This window comes from Haliotis asinina, chromosome 4 (assembly GCF_037392515.1).
Source record: "Haliotis asinina isolate JCU_RB_2024 chromosome 4, JCU_Hal_asi_v2, whole genome shotgun sequence".
Lineage (NCBI taxonomy): Eukaryota > Metazoa > Mollusca > Gastropoda > Lepetellida > Haliotidae > Haliotis > Haliotis asinina.
This window is the reverse complement of record NC_090283.1, coordinates 8,556,422-8,578,637: the sequence shown is the minus strand read 5'-3', so window position 1 is coordinate 8,578,637 and position 22,216 is coordinate 8,556,422. Positions and strand designations below refer to the sequence as shown.

Below are 22,216 nucleotides of genomic sequence, written 5' to 3'. Positions count from 1 at the left end.
ACATGAACCTCTCGTGTTCATCTCCTCGAGATCTTTCCAATGATATAAAATATGTCTTTGTAGCTGCTTGCTTCCTTCTGTGTGTCAAGTTAGGACTCGCTGGCCATTCCTAAGTTGTCCCGCCCGGCCTTGGACTCTGTTCAAAAGCATGTTACTCAAACTTATATATTAGGAACAAGGTGACATAATGCAAGTACATGTGAAGGATCAATAATAAGCATTGTGCTTGATCGAGTTATATATACATGCGATAAAGGCCGACATCTGCCTTTACGTTTCTTCACAATCTGTTGCTGTACAATGCTTCGGCGTTGACCTGCATTCCCCTGGAGCCTCATTCCTGATGGAGAATTTCTGGCATATATTGACTCGCTACAGGAAAAAGACAAAATTAGTATATGTTGTATCATTTTATCTAAACTGAATGTTGGCACGACAGAGGATGACGGCTAACACTTACGAAAACCATCAAGGATTTTGTGTTCACCAAGGATCGTCGTCAAGCCTGAGAGTAGTTAAATATCTTGAATGTGGACATTAGTTACGATTCATTACAATATAACACGATGCGGCTACGTCGTGTGTCACCTAAAGTGGTTTTGCTATTATTTTTGTTAGTGTGTTTATATGCAGCTGGAACGTTTTTGAAAATTGGGCTTGAGAAGACATTATTTCTTCATTGGCAAATGGTTTATATTGATGGAGTTAAAAGGAACAATGGTCATGCACTCCGGCAAACTGGTGATGTTCATCGGAAAGAGAATCTGACACACTCAGGGGTAACAGATATTCAGAGTGAGAGGGCAGTGGAGCAACGTGGACAACAGACGCAAAACACGCACAGTGTGGAGTATTATGTGGAGGAGTACGGGGGAGAAGACAGTAATGTGACGTATCCCCCTTTTGTGGAGGACAGCCCGGAGGATGGACCAGGTGAGACAGATGGCTGTGGCGACATAAAACTGTAAAACTAGCTATAACACTACATTCTGGCTAGTAAGAATACGCATGATGATTATCCTCATGTCAACAATTACTTTTACCCCAAATCTTCCGGTATCAATATCACTGGGTAAAACACTCATATGGTTTCTCCTCATTTTAACAACTACATTTACCACAAATATTCAAGTATCTATCGCTATGGGTAAATGGTTCATAACGTCTATCCTCATTTTATCGTTTCCATTTCCATTTCTCAGTTACTCTATGTTCTTTTGGCGAAATGGCAGTTAACATCGGTGCTAAAGTTTTGAGTGTTCTCTTTTTGTTGGTTAGCTTTCAAGGTGGATTTAAGTAGGGTTTAACATCGTGCCTACAACGTTTCGCGGAATAACGACGTGCATGCGTGTGTGTATGTGTGACTGATTGTACAAGCCTAGATTTAAGCTAGTTTTACAGTGCTAGCGCGCTGAGCTACCATGCCGAGGAGGCATTTGAATAGCCCACTCAAACACACTATATTCCGATTCGACCAGTCTTTGTTGTACCCATTAAGATAGAGTCAGATAGGGACGAACAAGTACCATATTTCACAATCGGGAATGGAATCCGTGACCGGTGGACGTTCTAACCACCACGCCATGTTCAGTTTTCAAAATAATCCACACAGATTTGTTTTTGGCATATATTGTTTATTGTTCTCTTGTGAGTCTTCACAAGTGATTGAGAAAATATAAAATCAGAATATGGAATCAATAAGGAGATTCTCTAAATATATAATTCGCTGCTTAGCCACTCGCTGTTGTCGTATGTGTCGCCAAAATGGCGATTTTATCTAACCGTATCATGGATGCCATGACTGACTGTCTATATAGATAGTTGGACTGGTAACATTGTGATTACATTGGTAGTTGAACTGGTAACATAGTGATTGCATTGCTACTTGAACTGGTGATATAGTAATTGCATTTGTAGTTGAACTGGTGATATAGTGATTGCATTTCTAGTTGACCGTCTATTGATCAGTTGCCTGTGATTCTAATATTTACGCCACAGCTTGTATGCATCGCTGACTACAATCATAATGAAAAACAAAACACAATGCATTTTACTGTATTGTTTGTGACACAACTAGACTGGTTGGTTTGTTGTCGCACTCTGCAATATCAGATATAATGCAGCAGAAGGTAAATGATGCATTGATAAATCCAGTGATAAATAGCACCGATCTACCCAACAGGCCTACCCGATTCCATTAATCTCCTCTTACAACGACTGAAATCTGGACCTTTACGGGTCAGTAACGAGTAAAGAGAAAAAAATACATTTTTCGGAACCCCAGTATGCTTCCTCCATAGATGTTCAATTAACTGATGACATCCTTACGTTGCTGAAGACCAGTTCTAACCCATATCCTGCATATTCAGTTAACATATACACTTGTAATCAAAGTTACATATTGCGACATTGGTTTGTAGGTGAGTGGGGTGTTGCATTCAGGTACACGCCCAAGAGCGAAGAGATGCTTCAGTGGAGAGAGGGGATGAGGATGAACAGATTCGACCAGATGGTGAGCGATCGGATCTCTGTGCATCGGCGTCTGCCAGACAGCAGGCTGCATGAGTACGTATGCAACCTGTCATCATCTTCATCTTCATCATCATCATCATCATCACACTAACTATTAAGCTACCTCGCTGTCCCTATTTAGTGGGAATTAGATATTTTTATTAGAAAGTATGATGTCAATGTGGAGAGAAGAGATTGTCATCGCAATCAGGGTGAATTTGCATGTTAGACCTTCTGTTTTTAATGACACCTTATGTTGTCAGTCATGTTTTGTGATGCACAAAGTCAGATATTACCACTTTTGTTGTTTTACGCCGTTTTAGTGTGTAGCAGTGGCTAGTAAAAGCACAATCGGGACAGTAAATCTCCACAGTCGCTTGTCCAATTGACTAGGGGTTTTTCACGGGGTCAGTTTGAAAACACGTCACTTTCTCGGACGTTTTAAGTTATTGCACACGTAAACCATTCATGTTATGGGCAGATAGAAGTGAACATCATATTAGTAGGTTATTGATGTCACATCATGTCTGCATTGAAATTTCGGGCCTGTAAATTATTTTGTGGACTAGTAACTTTCAGGCATATCTAGCCAAAATAGCTTACAAACTTTAGAATCTGTTTTTTTTTCACACCGATGTGTAGGCACATCATATTAGAGTATTCCTTAAACACACTTGATGTATATTCAAGATGAAAACGTTAGTTATGTTTCTTTCCGTCAGTCCATTTCAGGATTTCAGCCGTTATTTTCATAATATTACGTGTGTGAAATAGGCCTGTTCTCACAGATGCAAGTCACGTGTGTATCCGGCCAACCTACCTTCAGCTAGTGTCATCATCTGTTTCCATAACGAGGCTTGGTCCACTCTCCTGAGATCTGTCCACAGCGTCCTCGACCGCTCCCCGAAACATCTCTTAAGGGAGATAATTCTCGTTGACGATGCCTCAACCCAAGGTACAACAGGAATCACCGAAGCTGTTTATAGCTTGTTCGTGTTCAGTGGAATATTTTTTATATATAAAAAAATAAATATCTGTTTCATTTTGCTTCAGATCATTTCATCATTTCTGTACAATGTTTCGAAACGAGATGCAACTAAAATCAGATGAGGAAAGGCTTAAAAGCTATTAGTTTCAATAAGTATTATACATGTACCTTTATTTTCACACACTCATGCTGTCCTTCAGAACACCTGATGAACCCTCTAAAAAAGTACATGTCAAAACTTGGGAAAATCAAACTTGTCCGGATGAAGAAGCACCAGGGTCTGATCAGAGCGAGGCTGGCCGGATATGAAGTGGCAACAGGTCCGACGCTTGTCTTTCTCGACTCCCACATCGAATGCTTCCCAGGTAGGTCTTTGGTCTACCGACTGCATTGCGGTTTTAGCACCAAAAATAAAGTTAAGTATGTTCATATAGACAGAAGACATGTGTATCAAGTCTTACCAGCTGCCCTCTGCTGCTACTTTTCCAGAACTTTATTTGGTTCTGTTTGATCCCTTACAAGTGAACAAGAATCTTTGACTATTTTCCTTGTGCACGCCTGATCTTCTGACCAATGGGAATGTTGCAGCTTGTGGGTCTGGTGATGCTTACGCTGCCAAATATGTTTCAGACTGGGTATTGATTTAAAATGGCTCATTAAACTAGTATATCTGTATATCTTTCATTGGAAACGTAATATACCACTTAAAGAGGTGAAAGACCAACACATTCTTTCCTGCTCCTACACACATTCCCACGGCATGTCCCATTAACTGTTCTATAACCAATACATAAGTAGACATAAAATACGTGTAGAAAATCAGAATAGATACAATACTCAGAAACACACACACACACACACACACACACACACACACACACACACACACACACACACACACACACCACACTCGCGCGCACTGCACGGTGTCAGGTTACACCGTAATGGTGACGATAAAATGTTGATCAAGATTGTCTGGTCCAGAATATTAACACACCGCCATCATGCAGCGGGAATATAGCTGAGTGAACCATTAGACATAACGTCGAGTAATCAAGACAAGGACACACCATCAGCTGGAGGATATTAGAATATGAAAGGCAGACCAGTCAATTCCATATAACTAATTCATGGGCCATCTGTGCTGTTGTGACCGCGCCATAAATACAACGCCTTCCACGGCGTCTTAGTAGGCCTGTGTGTGTGTCTGTCGCAATAAGTAGGTGATTGCCCTCTATCGGCACTACCATCCCATAAAATCTCGGTGTCAGCTTTTTTGTAAGAAACCGAGAAAATACATGACTTAAACCTAAGCCATTAATATTAGCATAGCGCAAGCTAAGAACACTGGATATTGGAAAATGGCATATTGTTATGCGGCGTAAAACTAAACCCTATCACTCTAGTTATAGTTCTAACGAAGTGGATACAGTAAAGTAGTGTGCCTTCTCTTCTAGGTTGGTTGGAACCTCTGCTAGATCGCATTCGGAAGAATCCGAGGACTGTGCCAATACCCATGATTGATGTGATCAGTTCCCAAGATTTCGGAACGGGTATTTTGAATACAACTAAGCGTTTGGGGGTGTTCAAGTGGAAGTTGTTGACTTTCCACTGGGAACATATGAGTGAAGAGAGAATGAGCACGCTGAAGACACCAACTGACCCTATCAGGTAACAAACCACACAGGAACTAGACCGTGCTTGCCACATTGTCACAGTTCTAGAGATTTTAGGTTAAATAAATTTGTCCTAAGCGTTGTAACATTCGAGTGACTGAAACTGTTATAGCAAATTGGTTTATGCCATTATTTGTCTGAAAGGGCCCGAGCACTGATCTCTGAAGCGGTGGATTTGAGTATAAAAAGCTTAATCGATAATTTTATAGCTAGATTCAGCATCATCATCATAATTTTGTCAGAAATATACTAACTGTATTATTAAACTGACGATCAAATGAAAGTTGTCACCGAAATAAAATTGAATATCCCAAGACAAACTGAGAGACATGTAAATGACTCATGGCAACACTGCATGCGAACATAACCTGCTAAGATACATCCCAACCACCCAACCAATCTTCGGGAGCTGGTGAATGCCTTATACGATACGTGGCAACGCATACCAGCTAACGTTATCAGACGTTTGACGTCACCTATGCAAAGACGTTGCCAAAAGTGCATTCTTGCCAGAGGACATACTGATGACACCTGTCGAGTCCCAGTCACAGACATTGCCAACATATTGGACACTGTTGATTTAACAAGTTTTGTGAAAGTGACTTTTTGCAGTAACTGTAAATAATGATTTTTTTAATGCACCACCTCTAAATTGTGCAATAGTGATAATAGTGATGTAAATATCTGTAAACGTCAACATGATGCGAGATATTGTTTTCAATTTAGAGTTTACTAAAGCTACTGACAATTTTCTTTTGATCGTCAGTTTATTTGAACTGGTACTATAGTGATTGTATTGATAGTTGAACTGGTAATATAATGATTGAATTGATGGTTGGACTGGGAAAGAAGTGATTGCATTGATAGTTGAACTGGTAACATAGTGACTGCTTTAATAGTTGAACTGGTGAAACAATGTTTGCATTGATTGTTGAACTGGTAATATAGTGATCGCAATGATAGTTGAACTGGTGAAAGAGTGATTGCATTGAATAGTGACTGTTGATATTTGAACTGTTGATATAGTGATTGCATTAATTCTTGAACCGGTAATATATGGACTGCATTGACAGTTGAACTGATAATACAGAGATTGCACTGCTTGTTGCACTGAGATGATGTTGGGATTGCATAGCTGGCTGAACTGGTGATATATAGATTAGATTGCAATCGCAGTGATACAAGGACTAGATAAATGTTGAAGGTATTCATAAGGTAATATTCAGTGATTATTTTCCGGAGCAGAGATCTACATAACCGACATTCATTAACTAAGTCAGCGAGCCTGAAAACATGATCCAAGATCAATTTTACTTTAAACTTTTGTTTATTTGTTTAGCTTTTTTCTGATTTCCATTTGCGATGATACTAGGCATAACATTCTGTTGTTTTTCAGATCTCCAACAATGATTGGTGGGTTGTTTGCTATAGACAGACAGTGGTTCACAACACTTGGAACGTATGACCCGGGACTCCTGTACTGGGGTGCAGAGAATATGGAACTGTCTTTCAAAGTATGAACCTCTTTCACTGGGATATAGTCTTATCACATGTTCATGATCCTCGACGTTGTCAGTGCTGTTCAATCCATACACAGTAATAACTAGAAACTCTAGTCAGAGTCAAACAGCAAAACTCTTCAAGCTTGACGCTCCTTACCTTCAACTGATTCGTGAACTATGCAAAGGACCACAAGGCGGCACATAACTCGAGACTTAGTTCGCCATGAGTTCACACTATGTGATAATTTAACCATGAGTGATAAGTTTGCCCTGATCACCACCATGTTTCAGGATTCCAAATGCGGAATTAAATAGCTTGGGAACCTCAGCCTACGTTCGCATTTCATTCAATCTTTCAAAAGAAATTTACTCCAAAGATACGAATAAATCAGCCTCTCCTACTTCGACAATATATGCCCGATGGTTTGCTCCCAATTCTGTAAACACTAGTCTCACTTAAGTTCGACATAGCGTACTTGATGGCTGGCAAGACAAAAGTGAAACTATACTTGTAAAGCAGTGTACATTAGTCTACGGAGCCCACTGGGGACCAAAGCGACCACTAGTTTGTGTTCGGTGTGACAGCAGTTCGTTATACGCGTTTTGAATACAATCTACAGCCACTGGTCATGTTCTAAACATGTCGGTTTTCAGCTCGTTTCGTTACAAGAACGTTCGTTATAACAACAGGGTACTGAGCGATGCGCTACAGAAACCGTGCCTGTGTAATTTACCCATTAGAGTGAGTGTGTGACGTTAGTTTAACGCCGCTCTTCGCCGTATTCCAGCAATTTCACGACAGGGGATACGTGAACGTCACCAGGCCTACCAAAGCAAACTTTCCCACTGTGCAGAAAAAACGCAGAAAGGTCCACATTAATCATGGAAATACTAACTTAAACATATTACTTTGCTACTGAAACAAAAAGTGTTTTACATGCTTGTGCGGAATGTTGTGGTCTAAAAATAGCATTACCGCGATAGTATAGAGTGGCTTCCCTTACCTTTTTGATGTTCAGTTCACACATTATCAAGTTCGTGTTAAGTACCAAATGATCATTACTTGGATTCAACCACCAAAGTTTATGACAGATCAATTCTGAATCAAAATATGTAACGTTGATTTTCTGCAAAGTCATGTAATAATTGTGTATTTTCAGACATGGATGTGTAATGGGACCCTGGAGGTTTTACCCTGCTCTCATGTGGCTCATGTGTTTCGCAGTGTGAATCCAATAAAGTGGAAGACCGGTGGAAAACCTTCCGTGGTCAACCCCATTCGGGTTGCAGAAGTTTGGCTAGATGACTACAAACACTACTTCTATGAGGAAAACCGACTGGCGCAGGTAAATCTAACGCACACTGCACGTTAACAATACGGATATCGGATAACGAACACATCCGCTGTGATCTCTTGTTGATTTATGTCTTAAGGCAATGGGTTACCATCATAAATGTTGAAATGAAATAACAGGTAGACTAATCAATAATAATAATTCCTTTACATCGAGAGGACAAAGGACATTGCCAAAGGAGATATCAGTTTGAAAGAGTGGGTCTTTTTCTTATAATATTGGCATGACATTTGCATTTGATAAAACAATGTAACTAATGATGAATCGGACAGGTTACAAAGGAATGGGGAGGGAGTAGAGGGGGGGGGGGGGGGGGTATTGAGCATCTTCTGGACTATCGGTCAGACCTACACCCATCTTGAATTGCAAGTTCTAGACAAGCTCCAGAGTGCTTAGATCCACCACAAACTTCGGTCTGAGGTTAAATCTCGTTTAAAGAAAACCTGGAGCTCAGAGATAAATACTCGAAACAAGGTCAAAGACACCAATACTTTTGCTGTGCCAGTCCTATCATATCCCTTTGGACTAGTTGACTGGATTAAATAAGATATCCAGAGTCTTGACCGCCTGACAAGAAGGATCATGTCTGATAACAGAGTACACCACCCTCGTTCCTCTCTTCATCATTGAAAATACTAACCAGTTCCGGAGGTCAGGGTTTGATTAATGTGGAGGCTCGTAGTGATAGAATTGTATTGTGTACATTTGCATATGTTTATTTATCTGATGATCCTCTGGTGATGCATGTCAAGACTCACGACGAAAGCACGGAATTCCTAGCTATTTTAAGCGTGTCAAGGTTGTTGGATAGAATCCGAAATTTGAGGTTGAATTTGCTGAAGGCGATGTACTGCTGGACGGTACAGCGATGGGAGTAAACCAGGTGAAATCCTTCACCAAGTCCGCACAGATTCGGTCATTTGTGGAGAAGCATTTTGAGATGCCATTGCATTGTGTGTACGTGCATTGTGTGGAACAGAACAGTAATCTATCAGAAATCTTAAATCTGAAACTGAGGGCTTCATTTTGCTGCCCAGGTCCAGTAACTTCCTACTCGAATCGTCTAAATGTGATTCTAAACGAAAGCACTTGCCTGAAATGTCGATTGTGCATTACTTTATACTGACTGTTCAATAACTTGTCAGTGTATGCCCTTCATTGTCATAAACCGTATATTTCAAAAGACCTGATGGCTTATCTCGCTGTTTCTGCTATTGTCTGTGCCATGTCTTTTGCTTTGCCTGTGAGATTAAATAAAGTTACGGCCCTGAACATGTCCAGGGCGTCATGGAAAGTGGTGCATTCAAACTTCTGTGGAATAGGCCCACGTACAGCCCGAGAAGAATTTCAGCCCAAAAAACACGATATTGTCCCTTTTTTATAAAGCCAATGGTTATATTTTGAATCACTGAATTTGTGCGATTCTTACCCAAAATACAAATATGAAATTCCTACTGCGTGTTCATCAGATGAAGGAGCAAGCATACGCTCCGATACGTCATGTTATTAACAATACTTACTCTTTAGAGAGACTTTGCAACACCTTTTCAGTGTATGTCTTTCCTTGGCACAGATAGCATACCTTAAAAGACATGATGGCATGGCTTGTTGCTTCTACTATTGATATCGCCATTTGTGCCAGTGTACAGTCCCTGTAAATTTCATAATGTTTTCTCACAGATTCACATTTAGACGTTTGTGAGTGGGAAGTGACTGTGAGCAGCAAATAGGAAGCCCTCCGTTTCACGTTTAGAACAGGCCGACTTCGTTCAGGCAAAAGAGTCCGTTAGATTGTCATTCTCTTCCACACACTGCATGTATACACAATGCAGTTGCTTCTAGGAAAGCTTCTTCACGAATGACCGACTCTGGGCATGCTTGGTGAAGGACTTCACCTGGTTTACTCCTATCGCTGTATCATTCAGCAGTACTGGAGTACAGAATCAACATCAAATTTCTGTGGAACGACCTTGGCATACTTCAAATACCTCTGAAATTCTTTTCTTTTACCATGGTCGTGATAGGCATCAGGGTCTGACGATAAATACATATGTGCAAAAGTACTCACTAAAATTCTAACATGAAGGGAATTCACATAAGAAACAACAACTATATTCAACAATTCAGGTTTGAACGTCACCTTTGGTTCTAAATGAGATTCTGAATTGTCAGTACAGAAGTATCGATCAGTGTAATATTTCAAAACAGGTGTTTTATATAATTATTCCCACGTTGCATTACTTAAAATGTGTTCTATTTGCTGTTGTTTTGAAACTGTAACCAGGATTTGGGACTTCAAGATAAATCTGATGTTCTTACAGGGTATTTATTTCGGTGATGTGACAGACCGGAAGAAACTGCGGGACAGTCTTCATTGTCATGACTTCCACTGGTATATAGAAAATGTCTATCCCGAGTGCTTTATCTCCAAACGTTTGAATTCTGGACAGGTAGGACTGTTTTCACCCAATTCTGCGTTTCGGTTTATTTAGGAGTTAATTTATAGATAAAAGCATGATTGAGTGAGGTTTTTACCCCGATGTAATTAATATTCTCTCAATATCACGGGAGACTCCATAAATGGGCTTCACACATGGTACGCATGTAGGGAATCGAACCCTGGACTTTGTCGTAATGGAGTGAATGCTTGTACCACCTAGCTAAACCGATAAAAACATAAATGTAAGGTAAATAAACCGTCTTATTGTGTCAGCCAAACTTACTATGCGCACTGTTATTCTCAAGCTGACATTATGTTGTCATTGAGCACCGGGTTTGCAGAACAGGCAACGGATACCATACATGTAGTCGTTTGACACTCTTTGTTTTCTTTAACAACTAAACGTCAGCGGTTAAATTCCTTTCTTCATTGTCAAGATTCATTTAAATAACATAAAATATTCGTTTCTTTGTAACAAGGGCCTGATGGGGAGCTACGTACACAGTCATGACAACAATATCATAATTGAATATATAGAGATTAATACACGAGCGAGTGTGTCATATTGTTTTTACGAAACGAATGTCAGAAACAATTCATATTAAAATATGGATTTTGTCTGACACGAGTTCCGTAAAAACTATATCAGACACTCTCGAGTGTGTTCATTTCTTTATTATCCATTTGTATCTAACTTTTTATTCCTGAACAACTCCACGTAAAACGAAATCAGCTGTTGTCTCTTGACGTCAAGGCCGCGTAAGAATACAGTGATACGGCACTATTTGTAATGCTACTATGAAAAAAGCGCGACATATTGACTAGCTACTCTTGCACGAAGACAAAAAGTACAAACACATTTTGAATTGAAATTTAATCTTTATCAACTTAAGTAACTGTAAGAAATAATGGGAAAGTTACTCGTCGTGAGAAGGACTGAGAGGAGAGCGAGCAACACAGTAACGGTTTCTAACGGCTCGGTCTCACTCACTGCCATAGAAAAAGAATTTTGATGTGGAATGTCCCCCCGTATACTGGACCTCCGAAGATAGTGTGAACAACATCACTAGACAAGGCTTTGCTTGTGTTTGTGTACGACATGCATTGGGATGTTAGATTTATTTCGGACAAACTGCCGATGACGGAAGGATTGAAAACGCGCAGCGCGAGCATGGAAACATAGCAGGCTGATTTCCGGTCGAAGACAACGGATTTCCCACTTTCACAGTATTGCACATCAGTATTGCGTGAACAATTGTTCACACTCTGTACATTTTTATGTCCAGACACTTGCACGATTTTCGTTGGAGCTACGTTATTGCTTTGCAACTTCTGAATCAACTGTTCGCGGACACAGTGATTAGTTAGCCGTTTGTCGCCAGTGGCGCGTGCTCCATTTGTCGTTTTCGAGCCGAGTGTATTTTTACCTTTTCTTGAAATCTCATATCAATAAACACTGTCTGTGAAAAATTGTTTGTAAAGTTTTGTACTTGATAGCATTTCATTGGTTTGAATTTGAAAACCATTCATTTTAGGGTTTGTTACACGTGCGCAACATATGATTTTTTCATCGACTCGGTGATGGTTCACTGTATGGATAATAAACACGATTAGGCGTTTCTCAGTGGTGTATTCTCATTAAACTCTATGGTGAAATGGGTTTCAATGTCGTTTTCAAGATCTCTACCGTCACGTATTTAACAAACAAACATTAACGTGCTTGTTAATGTATGTGCATGTGTGTATGTGTGTATGTGTATGTGTGTATGTGTGTATGTGTGTATGTGTGTATGTGTGTATGTGTATGTGTATGTGTATGTGTATATGTGTATGTGTATGTGTGTATGTGTATGTGTATATGTCTATGTGTAGGTGTGTATGTGTATATGTGTATATGTGTATGTGTATATGTGTATCTGTGTATGTGTATGTGTGTACGTGTATGTGTGCATGTGTGTATGTGCATGTGTGTATGTGTATGTGTATATGTGCATGTGTATGTGTATGTGTGTGTATGAGTGTATGTGCATGTGTGTATGTGTATGTGTATGTGTATGTGTATGTGTGTGTATGAGTGTATGTGCATGTGTGTATGTGCATGTGTATGTGTATGTGTATATGTGTATTTCTATGTGTATGTGTATGTGTATGTGTATGTGTGCATGTGTATGTGTGTATGTGTGTATGTGTATGGGCATGTGTATGTGTATGTATGTGTATATGTGTATGTGTATATGTATCTGTGTATGTGTATGTGTGTACGTGTATGTGTGCATGTGTGTATGTGTATGTGTGTATGTGTATGTGTGTGTCTGAGTGTATGTGCATGCGTGCATGTGTGTGTGTGTATCAGTGTATGTGCATGCGTGTATGTGTATTTGTGTATGGTTGTATGTGTATAGGTATGTGTATGTGTATATGTATATGTGTATGTGTGTATGTGTATATGTGTATATGTGTATATGTGCATGTGTGTATGTGTGTATGTGTGTATGTGCATGTGTGTATGTGTTTGTGTATATGTGTATGTGTGTATGTGTATTTCTATATGTGTGTATGTGTACGTGTATGTGTGCATGTGTGCATGTGCATGTGTGTATGTGTATCTGTATATGTATGTGCATATGTGTATATGTATGTGTGTGTATGAGTGTATGTGTATGTGTATCTCTGTGTGTGTGTGTATGTGTATGTGTATGTGTATGTGTATGTGTATGTGTATGTGTATGGGTATGTGTATGTGTATGTGTATGTGTATGTGTATGTGTATGTATGTGTATGTGTATGTCTATGTGTATGTGTATGTGTATATGTGTATATGTGTATATGTGTATGTGTATATGTTTATTTGTGTATGTGTGTATGTATATGAGTATGTGTGCATGTGTGCATGTATATGTTTGTATGTGTATGTGTGTTTGTGTAAGTGTGAATGTGTATGTGTGTATGTGTGTATGTATGTGTATGTGTATACGTGTATGTGTTTATGAGTATATGTGCATGTACGTGTATGTGTATATGTGTATATGTGCATGTATGTGTATGTGTATGTGTGTATTGGTATGTGTGTATGTGCGTGTGTGTATGTGTGTATGTGCATGTGTGTGTGTATGTGTGTATGTGTTTACGTGTATGTGTATGTGTATGTGTATGTGTATGTGTCTGTCTGTGTGTATGTATATGTGTATGTGTGTATGTGTATGTGTATGTGTATTTGTGTATGTGTATTTGTGTATGTGTATTTGTATGTGTGTGTGTATGTGTATACGTGTATGTGTATGTGTGTGTATGTGTATACGTGTATGTGTGTATGTGTATGTGTGTATGTGTATGTGTGTATGTGTATACGTGTATGTGTGTATGTGTATGTGTGTATGTGTATGTGTGTATGTGTATACGTGTTTGTGTATGTGTGTATGTGGATGTGTGTATGTGTATGTGTGTATGTGTATGTGTATTTGTGTATGTGTATACGTGTATGTGTGTATGTGCATGTGTGTATGTGTATGTGTGTATGTGTGTATGTGTATGTGTATTTGTGTATGTGTATACGTGTATGTGTATACGTGTATGAGTGTATGTGCATGCGTATGTGTATTTGTGTATGGTTGTATGTGTGTAGGTATGTGTGTATGTGTATATGTATATGTGTATGTGTATATGTGTATATGTGTGTGTGTGCATGTGTGTATGTGTATGTGTATATGTATATGTGTATGTGTATGTGTATGTGTATGTGTATGTGTGTATGTGTATTTGTATATGTGTGTATGTGTACGTGTATGTGTGCATATGTGCATGTACATGTGTGTATGTGTATGTGTATGTGTATGTGTATGTGTATGTGTATGTGTATGTGTGTATGTGTATATGTGTATGTGTGCATGTGTGTATGTATATGTCTGTATGTGTATGTGTGTATGTGTAAGTGTGAATGTGCGTATGTGTATGTGTGTATGTATGTGTGTATGTGTATGTGTTTATGAGTATATGTGCATATATGTGTATGTGTATATGTGTATATATGCATGTATGTGTATGTGTATGTGTGTATTTGTATGTGTGTATGTGCGTGTGTGTATGTGTGTATGTGCATGTGTGTATACGTGTATGTGTGTATGTGTGTATGTGTATGTGTGTATGTGTATGTGTATGTGTATGTGTGTGTATGTGTATGTGTATGTGTATACGTGTATGTGTATGTGTGTTTGTGCATGTGTGTATGTGTATGTGTGTATGTGTATGTGTATTTGTGCATGGGTATACGTGTATGTGTATACGTGTATGTGCATGTGTGTATGTGTATGAGTGTTTGTGTATGTGTGTATGTGTATGTGTGCATGGGCATGTGTATACGTGTATGTGTTTATGAGTATATGTGCATGTATGTGTATGTGTATATGTGTATATGTGCATGTCTGTGTATGTGTGCATTTGTATGTGTGTATGTGCGTGTGTGTATGTGTGTATGTGCATGTGTGTATGTGTGTATGTGTGTATGTGTGTATGTGTGTATGTGTGTATGTGTGTATGTGTATGTGTGTATGTGTATACGTGTATGTGTATGTGTGTATGTGCATGTGTGTATGTGTATATGTGTATGTGTATGTGTATTTGTGTATGTGTATACGTATATGTGTATACGTGTATGTGCATGTGTGTATGTGTATGAGTGTTTGTGTATGTGTGTATGTGTATGTGCGCATGGGTATGTGTATACGTGTATGTGTTTATGAGTATATGTGCATATATGTGTATGTGTGTATGTGTATACGTGTATGTGTATGTGTTTGTGTATATGTGTATGTGTGTATGTGTATGTGTATGTTTATGTGTATATGTATGTGTGTGTGTATGTGTATACATGTATGTGTGTATGTGTATGTGTGTATTTGTATGTGTAAATGTGTATACGTGTATGTGTATGTGTGTATGTGCATGTGTGTATGTGCATGTGTGTATGTGTATGTGTATTTGTGTATGTGTATACGTGTATGTGTATACGTGTATGTGTGTATGTGTATGTGTGTATGTGCATGTGTGTATGTGTATGTGTGTGTGTGTATGTGTATACGTGTATGTGTATACGTGTATGTGTGTATGTGCATGTGTGTATGTGTATGAGTGTTTGTGTATGTGTGTATGTGCATGTGTGTATGTGCATGTGTGTATGTGTCTGTGTATGAGTGTTTGTGTATGTGTGTATGTGCATGTGTGTATGTGCATGTGTGTATGTGCATGTGTGTATGTGTATGTGTATGTGTATATGCGTATATGTGTATGTGTATGTGTGTATGTGTATGTGTGTATGTGCATGTGTGTGTGTATGTGTATGTGTGTGTATATGTATGTATGTATGTGTATACGTGTGTGTGTATACGTGTTTGTGTGTATGTACGTGTGTGTGTATACGTGTTTGTGTGTATGTGCATGTGTGTATGTGTATGAGTTTTTGTGTAGTGTATGTGCATGTGTGTGTGTATGTGTATGTGTGTATGTGTTTGTGTATGTGTGTATGTGTATGTGTGTATGTGCATGTGTGTGTGTATGTGTATGTGTGTGTGTGTATGTGTATGTGTATGTGTGTATGTGTATGTGTGTGTATGTGCATGTGTGTATGTCTATGAGTGTATGTGTATGTGCATGTGTGTATGTGCATGTGTGTATGTGTATGTGTGTATGTGCGCGTGGGCATTGGCGTGACCGTCCGTGTTTGACACAGTATACAAAGTGGACAGTTAGTGTTTTTTTTCACCCTAGTAGTGAATGAGTGAATGCATGAGTTAGTCTTACACCGCACTCGGCAATGCTGAAAATACGTTGACTGGTTAGTTTCATGTTTAGCACCATCCTCAGTAATATTCCAGCTGGATGCGGTAATCAGGTCTGGACCAGATAATCCAGTGATCAATGTCACAAGCATCGATCTATGCAACTGGAATACGGTGACATGTGTCAAGCAGGTCAGCGAACCCAACCATCCGACCCCGTTAGTCTCCTAGACATAACGGAAGCATTTGCTGTTGAAGAGTGATTCTAACTGGGAGCATCAAGGGTCTCATCCCCTTAGTTGGCAGGGTAACAGGGTATTAATCTCTATATATTCAATTATGATATTTAGTAACGCCCATAGCAACAACGAGACTGGGTTGAACCCAGGATTGGTCTTTTAAGACTGATAAACGGCAGTGATGAAACATCATAGTCGTAATAGTGGAATACATTCCCCTATTTGCAGATCCGAAGTGTTTCCAAGCCAACTCATTGTCTGACTAGTGACTTCGATAGGCCAACACTTCTTCGACCTTGTCGACAGGCTTATGATACCCAGGTAGGTATATTACACCCTCCGTGTCTCGAGTATTGATTCACCTCTTCCAAACATACCAATTTACTTTTCCATAATCGATCATCACAGTAAGCAGTAGTGCAGTATTTGTCCATTGTAGTTAGTAGAGTGTTTGTACATTTATACACAAACAACGTGTTCGCTGCGTGGTCCTTAGTGCAATTATGCAAATCCTTGCTATTGACGAATATGTAACTAATATCTCGCATTGTGATTGACCCCAGCTTTGAAAATAACTCAAAGACAAATCACTGACATGTGGAAAAGTATGTTGGCGATAGCGTTTGTGCCTGTCAGCGAAAGACAGTGAAATAACTGGATTATCACAAGTAAGAATCAGACTGCCAACAAGTGAAGGTAGCTCATCACACTAGGGCCCATGGGGACGTGCAGTCCCTTTGTTACCTGCTTGGACTCTAGCTGGTTTTACACCATCCATTCAACCGCTGGCGATTGAAGCAGGAAATATACAAACGAACAAAAATACCTCGTAAAAATCAGGTAAGCTTACATCAGCGATGAGTGTGAGTACATCAAGTCATGTTTATGTTAAAATACGCTTACGTCACGTCACTGTGAAATAACCGAATCATAAACAACTGAATCATAAACAACTGAATCAAGGCATAATATATGCAATGTAAAATGTAAATAGTGGGTGAGTAAAATTTAAAGTCACATCAGAAATATTTCATCCACACTTATGACTTTAAAAGTTTCAAATTAACAATAGACGCAATTAAAGTATCAAACACAAATTTCGACGAAGGACACTAAAATGACTAGATTATTACAGTTGGAGAATCAAAACAAGCCAGTGATTTTTAAACTTGTACAAACAATGCTGAGAGTACAGTATTAAATATCACCAGCACCTGCAATTAGATCTCTAGGGATTGCTTAACCAGAGCAACACCAAGATTCGTTTTTAGAAAAGTAAGTGAGTGTGTGACCGAGTTTAGCTTTACGTCGCTTTTAGAAATGGTAAATGTTCCAGCAATATGACGGCGATAATCACATAAAACGCCAGGGATTTATTACAGTAGACCCCGATTTCTATTTGAGATTTATCAAAATGGAAGGTTTAATCATTCCTAGAACAATTACATGCAATTGGCATTTTGATGGGAGCTGATAGAATCATACTGATAGAATCACACTGATAGAATCATACTGGCACCCAGTATTCAATAACATCTATGGGTTGTTATATTTCATATTCTGACCACTGTCCTTCAGTAGCCCTACGTAGCTGTTCATTTTCACGTCAGAGTTCAATATACATTGGTAACAATTATTTTTCATTTGATTTCAGCAATGGCAGCTGTTTCCGTCTGGCATATTACAGGTGTCACCCTCTCGACAACTTTGCGTCACAACACCTGGCAATAGCAAATGTAATACTGTGGTCAAGTGGTTATATACGGAGGTAATGCAGTGATGGAGATCCAAACTTTTTCATTAGTTGTATCAATATCGTCACATCGACAATATTTCAGCCAAATCGTGACGGGACCAATTTAAGATTATAATATCATATCAATTAAAACCTTTTGACGGAGAATAGTAAAACTGCTAGTGTATAACGGCTATTTATTTAAAACTAGTAACTGAATTTAAAACGTGTTGACTAGAAATGGCAAGACGGTGTGAAAGGAGGCTATATACTGCCAACATCTGAATGTAGATCACCATACAACAGACCATGGAGACTTACAGTACATTCATTACCTGCATGGACCCGAGCTGGATTTACACCTTCCCCTCAGGCGTTTACAGTTTACACACATTTAACCGCACTTACGTGGTCTCTCAGGGGGTAACTATGCAAAGCTTCAAACACCTTTAAGGATACAGCCACCAACACTTGCTCATCTAAACCACCCATCATGAAAGTATATCTATTTACAAGACATATATTTAATTTTTTTACTGTCGATTCTACCTCTTTTAAAAACTCGATAACAGCATGATGATTACCATTATAGAAACGATCCTTAAAGACGTAACCCTGATTTAGCCACTTGTCTCCAAGAGTGTTCCTCGAAATGGGCATGACTGACGGTACCTCAGGAACTGTGACGAGCGAACCGTCAAACGTGTTTCCCGACGTAGCGTCCCTCTTCCCTCTTCTTTATGTACATGACATCCTTACCATTTCAGGTGTTGCTACTTGTTCAGATGGCACGGCTTGAACTCCATGCCGTGTAGATACGAGCCATCTTTTATGTCCCTTGTAGTGACATTGCTGCTACAAATATAACATAAGTAAAAAGTAGTGTAATTGTACTTTCTTGAACAATTCGTATTCATTCATTTTGAAATTCAGTGACAGAACAGTGTGAATTCCATTCCTTGATGCAATTCTGACTATTGCACATCATTCACAGGAAACGCTACTTTTCTTCCACTCATGTCTATTGGTATGGCGCGGTGTAAGCTGGTAACTTATCACTGCCCAATTAAACACAAATAATTCTTCAATTACACTATAAACAATCACACAAACTACTTTTTCTTTCATAAGGCAGTTGTGTTATCTGCATTCTAGTCGACTCAGGAGGCTACGGAAAGATATTTTGCACCTATGCATGCTGAAATGCTTTGAAAATGCACTGACATTTATTGTGAAATTGGCCAAGACGCGCTTAGGTAGACGCGAGTTCAAATGACATTCGTAAACCAGAAGCGATTGTGTTATGTTCAGCTATCTATAGCAAGATCGGACATTGAGTATTTTGATTTTATCGAGTTTCGGCAAGTAATACAAAACGTAGAAATTGCTTTAAAAAGGTCCGAGGACCATCTCTGCCTTTCTGGCAGACACCATATGGTCTATGTTCTATGTACCTGCATGCGCACGAATCCTTGTGTACTAAATGATATTTTGTAATATTGATTATCGACCATTTCAGGTGTTGCTACTTGTTCAAATGGCACGGCTTGAACTCCATGCCGTGTAGATACGAGCCATCTGTTATGTCCCTTGTAGTTTCGGCAAGTAATACAAAACGTAGAAATTGCTTAAAAAAGGGTCGAGGACCATCTCTGCCTTTCTGGCAGACACCATATGGTCTATGTTCTATGTACCTGCATGCGCACGAATCCTTGTGTACTAAATGATATTTTGTAATATTGATTATCGACGTTGAGACACGTCATCGTATCCCAGTTGTGTAGATCGATGATAATTGAAAAGCAGTTGCGTGATCGAGGCTGGTCCAGATTATTTACAGACCGCCGCCATATATCTAGAATACTGCTGAGTGCGGTGTTAAACAACAAACCAAGCGGTCACCTAACATACATAGAATATACATCACACGACATAATTACAATAGCGACGAGGATAGTATGTGAACACCTGTCAGAGACAATGTAGTCTCTGTTCTCGTTATTGCACTTCGATTCAATTTACCTCATGATAAATGTGTGTTACACCCATTACTGGTGTTCCTGGTAGTGGCATTGCTGGAATATTGCAAAAACGCTGAGTAAACTATATTCACTCCCTTTCGGCACACCTAAGCTCAGTGAACCACCTATTATTTGGATCAATTTGGTTTTGTAGGTCGGAGGCTCAGGTGTTGTACACAGAAATAACGTTGGTATTATATTTTCCCTTGTTTTAACGTTTAGGCCAAGACCCTCTATCGACGAAGTTCGGACACGTGCTTGACAATTGCTGACGACTCGACGCTCATTATGATGAAGTGTGAAGGGAAAACAACTCAGAGGTGGAATTTTCCAAAATCTAAGTTTCATCTTCCTGGTACATAATATCAATATATATGCATGTGTATGAATATATGTCAAATAAACAATATTTTTGTAACATTGATATTCTTAGTACTTTAGAGTTAAAACCTGTGTCGTTAACAGACTCTGAGATATAATGTCTTTCAAAATTAGGTACTGCAACCAGTTTGGTGAAGGTTACTACATGTATATGCTAGCCATCTGGTTTGTTTTGCACTAGCCTACAAACTAGTGTGAATACACATTCCGTTTGAAGCACAAAAGAATCGGTCTTCCCAATTGTCAGAATACTGTCAAAACTATACTAAGCAAAATTTAAAAAGGTGACTTGCAAAATTGAATTGGAGAGAGTGTGTGCGTGAACATAGATGTGTGTCATATAGCTAACAAAAAGGTAACGATACGAACTAGGAAATATGAATTTCGGGATCATTTTATTGCAAAAGTATTAAACTATAGCGTTGTATTTTCTGTACTAACATGCTACTTCTGAATAAAACCCATTCCACGATCACATGCAATCCCAGCTAAACATCGGACCGAGTGTAGTATCTCAGATTCGTATTCGAGCTTGTATTTATGAATCACTATCAAATAATGATGACACCAGGTTTTCGCGAAAACCATGGGCGTATCCCCAGCGATGACACCGCCATGCACATATGCAAGGATTGGATTATTAGCAAAGTGGGGAGGTATGGTGCAAGTCCAATGCTGACTTTTTCTTTGTTGTGGTTGCAGACACATATATGTTGTAGCGATGACGGTCGCTGATATATATTTGTCACTTTCGGGTGACGCACGCCAGTGTCAAGGACAATCGAGAACGGAACAGGTTTGTGTACTGACTGACGATTACAGCCCATTTGTGAAACACTTGCTGCAGCGATTATCCAGGGCCAAGCCAAGTAATAAATTGAACTTATGTGGGGATGGGAATCCGGGTGTTGGGTATGATGAACAAACGCTGTAACTACCAGCTAATCCCAACGCGCGATCACTCTTGACGTATAGGACTTGCATGACCTGATTGCACCTATCAGTACCTGATATCATATCATGCAGTCCCCATGTTTACTTCAGCATATTTCAGTGGTGTACTACTGGTCCAGACTATGACTGGTATTGCAATAATAATGTGTTGTCATCACACTCAGCAATGTCGCCATTAGCACGTAAGCAATGAAATATGCTTAAATACAGTTGGAAGGTCTTGATATGAACAGGTTTGCAGATACTCCCGTTATTTTGAAACTTATGCAATGTGACGCCTCCCTCACCTAATCTCATCTTGTAGTGACAAGCACTTAGGTCATGCATTCTGTTAGCAGCTGTGCAAACATTCGCAAGCATGAATTCAGACGTTGTTATCTCATGAAATATCGAAGAGAGTCCTTCAAAATGTATTTTTGTCAATGCACACCGCTGGGAATGCCGAACTCATTTCATTCTTCTTGGTATGATGCACGGAACTTACCGATGTTTTGCGATTGAAAGTGAATGAAAGGGAGATAACTCTAAATGTGTTTTCCTTGTGTCGTCTGCACAAAGTCGACGAAAGTTTTTGCCTCATATTCAAAAGAAGACACTTCAAACAGTTCAAAATTAAAATTCAGGTGTACGGTAAGATGAATAC

At 39.2% G+C, this 22,216-nt stretch overlaps 1 protein-coding gene across 1 annotated transcript; it reads left to right on the top strand.

Moving 5' to 3' along the window:
• The first annotated feature begins 266 nt into the window (after positions 1–266).
• LOC137282193 (polypeptide N-acetylgalactosaminyltransferase 5-like) lies at positions 267–20,660 on the top strand. The gene is made up of 11 exons (XM_067813924.1): positions 267–933; positions 2,421–2,565; positions 3,300–3,466; positions 3,700–3,864; positions 4,957–5,170; positions 6,572–6,689; positions 7,838–8,023; positions 10,354–10,482; positions 16,711–16,803; positions 18,137–18,250; positions 20,461–20,660. The coding sequence occupies exons 1-11, from the start codon at positions 567–569 to the stop codon at positions 20,599–20,601; spliced, it is 1,839 nt and encodes a 612-aa protein (XP_067670025.1). The 5' UTR covers positions 267–566; the 3' UTR covers positions 20,602–20,660.
• Positions 20,661–22,216: the final 1,556 nt, after the last annotated feature.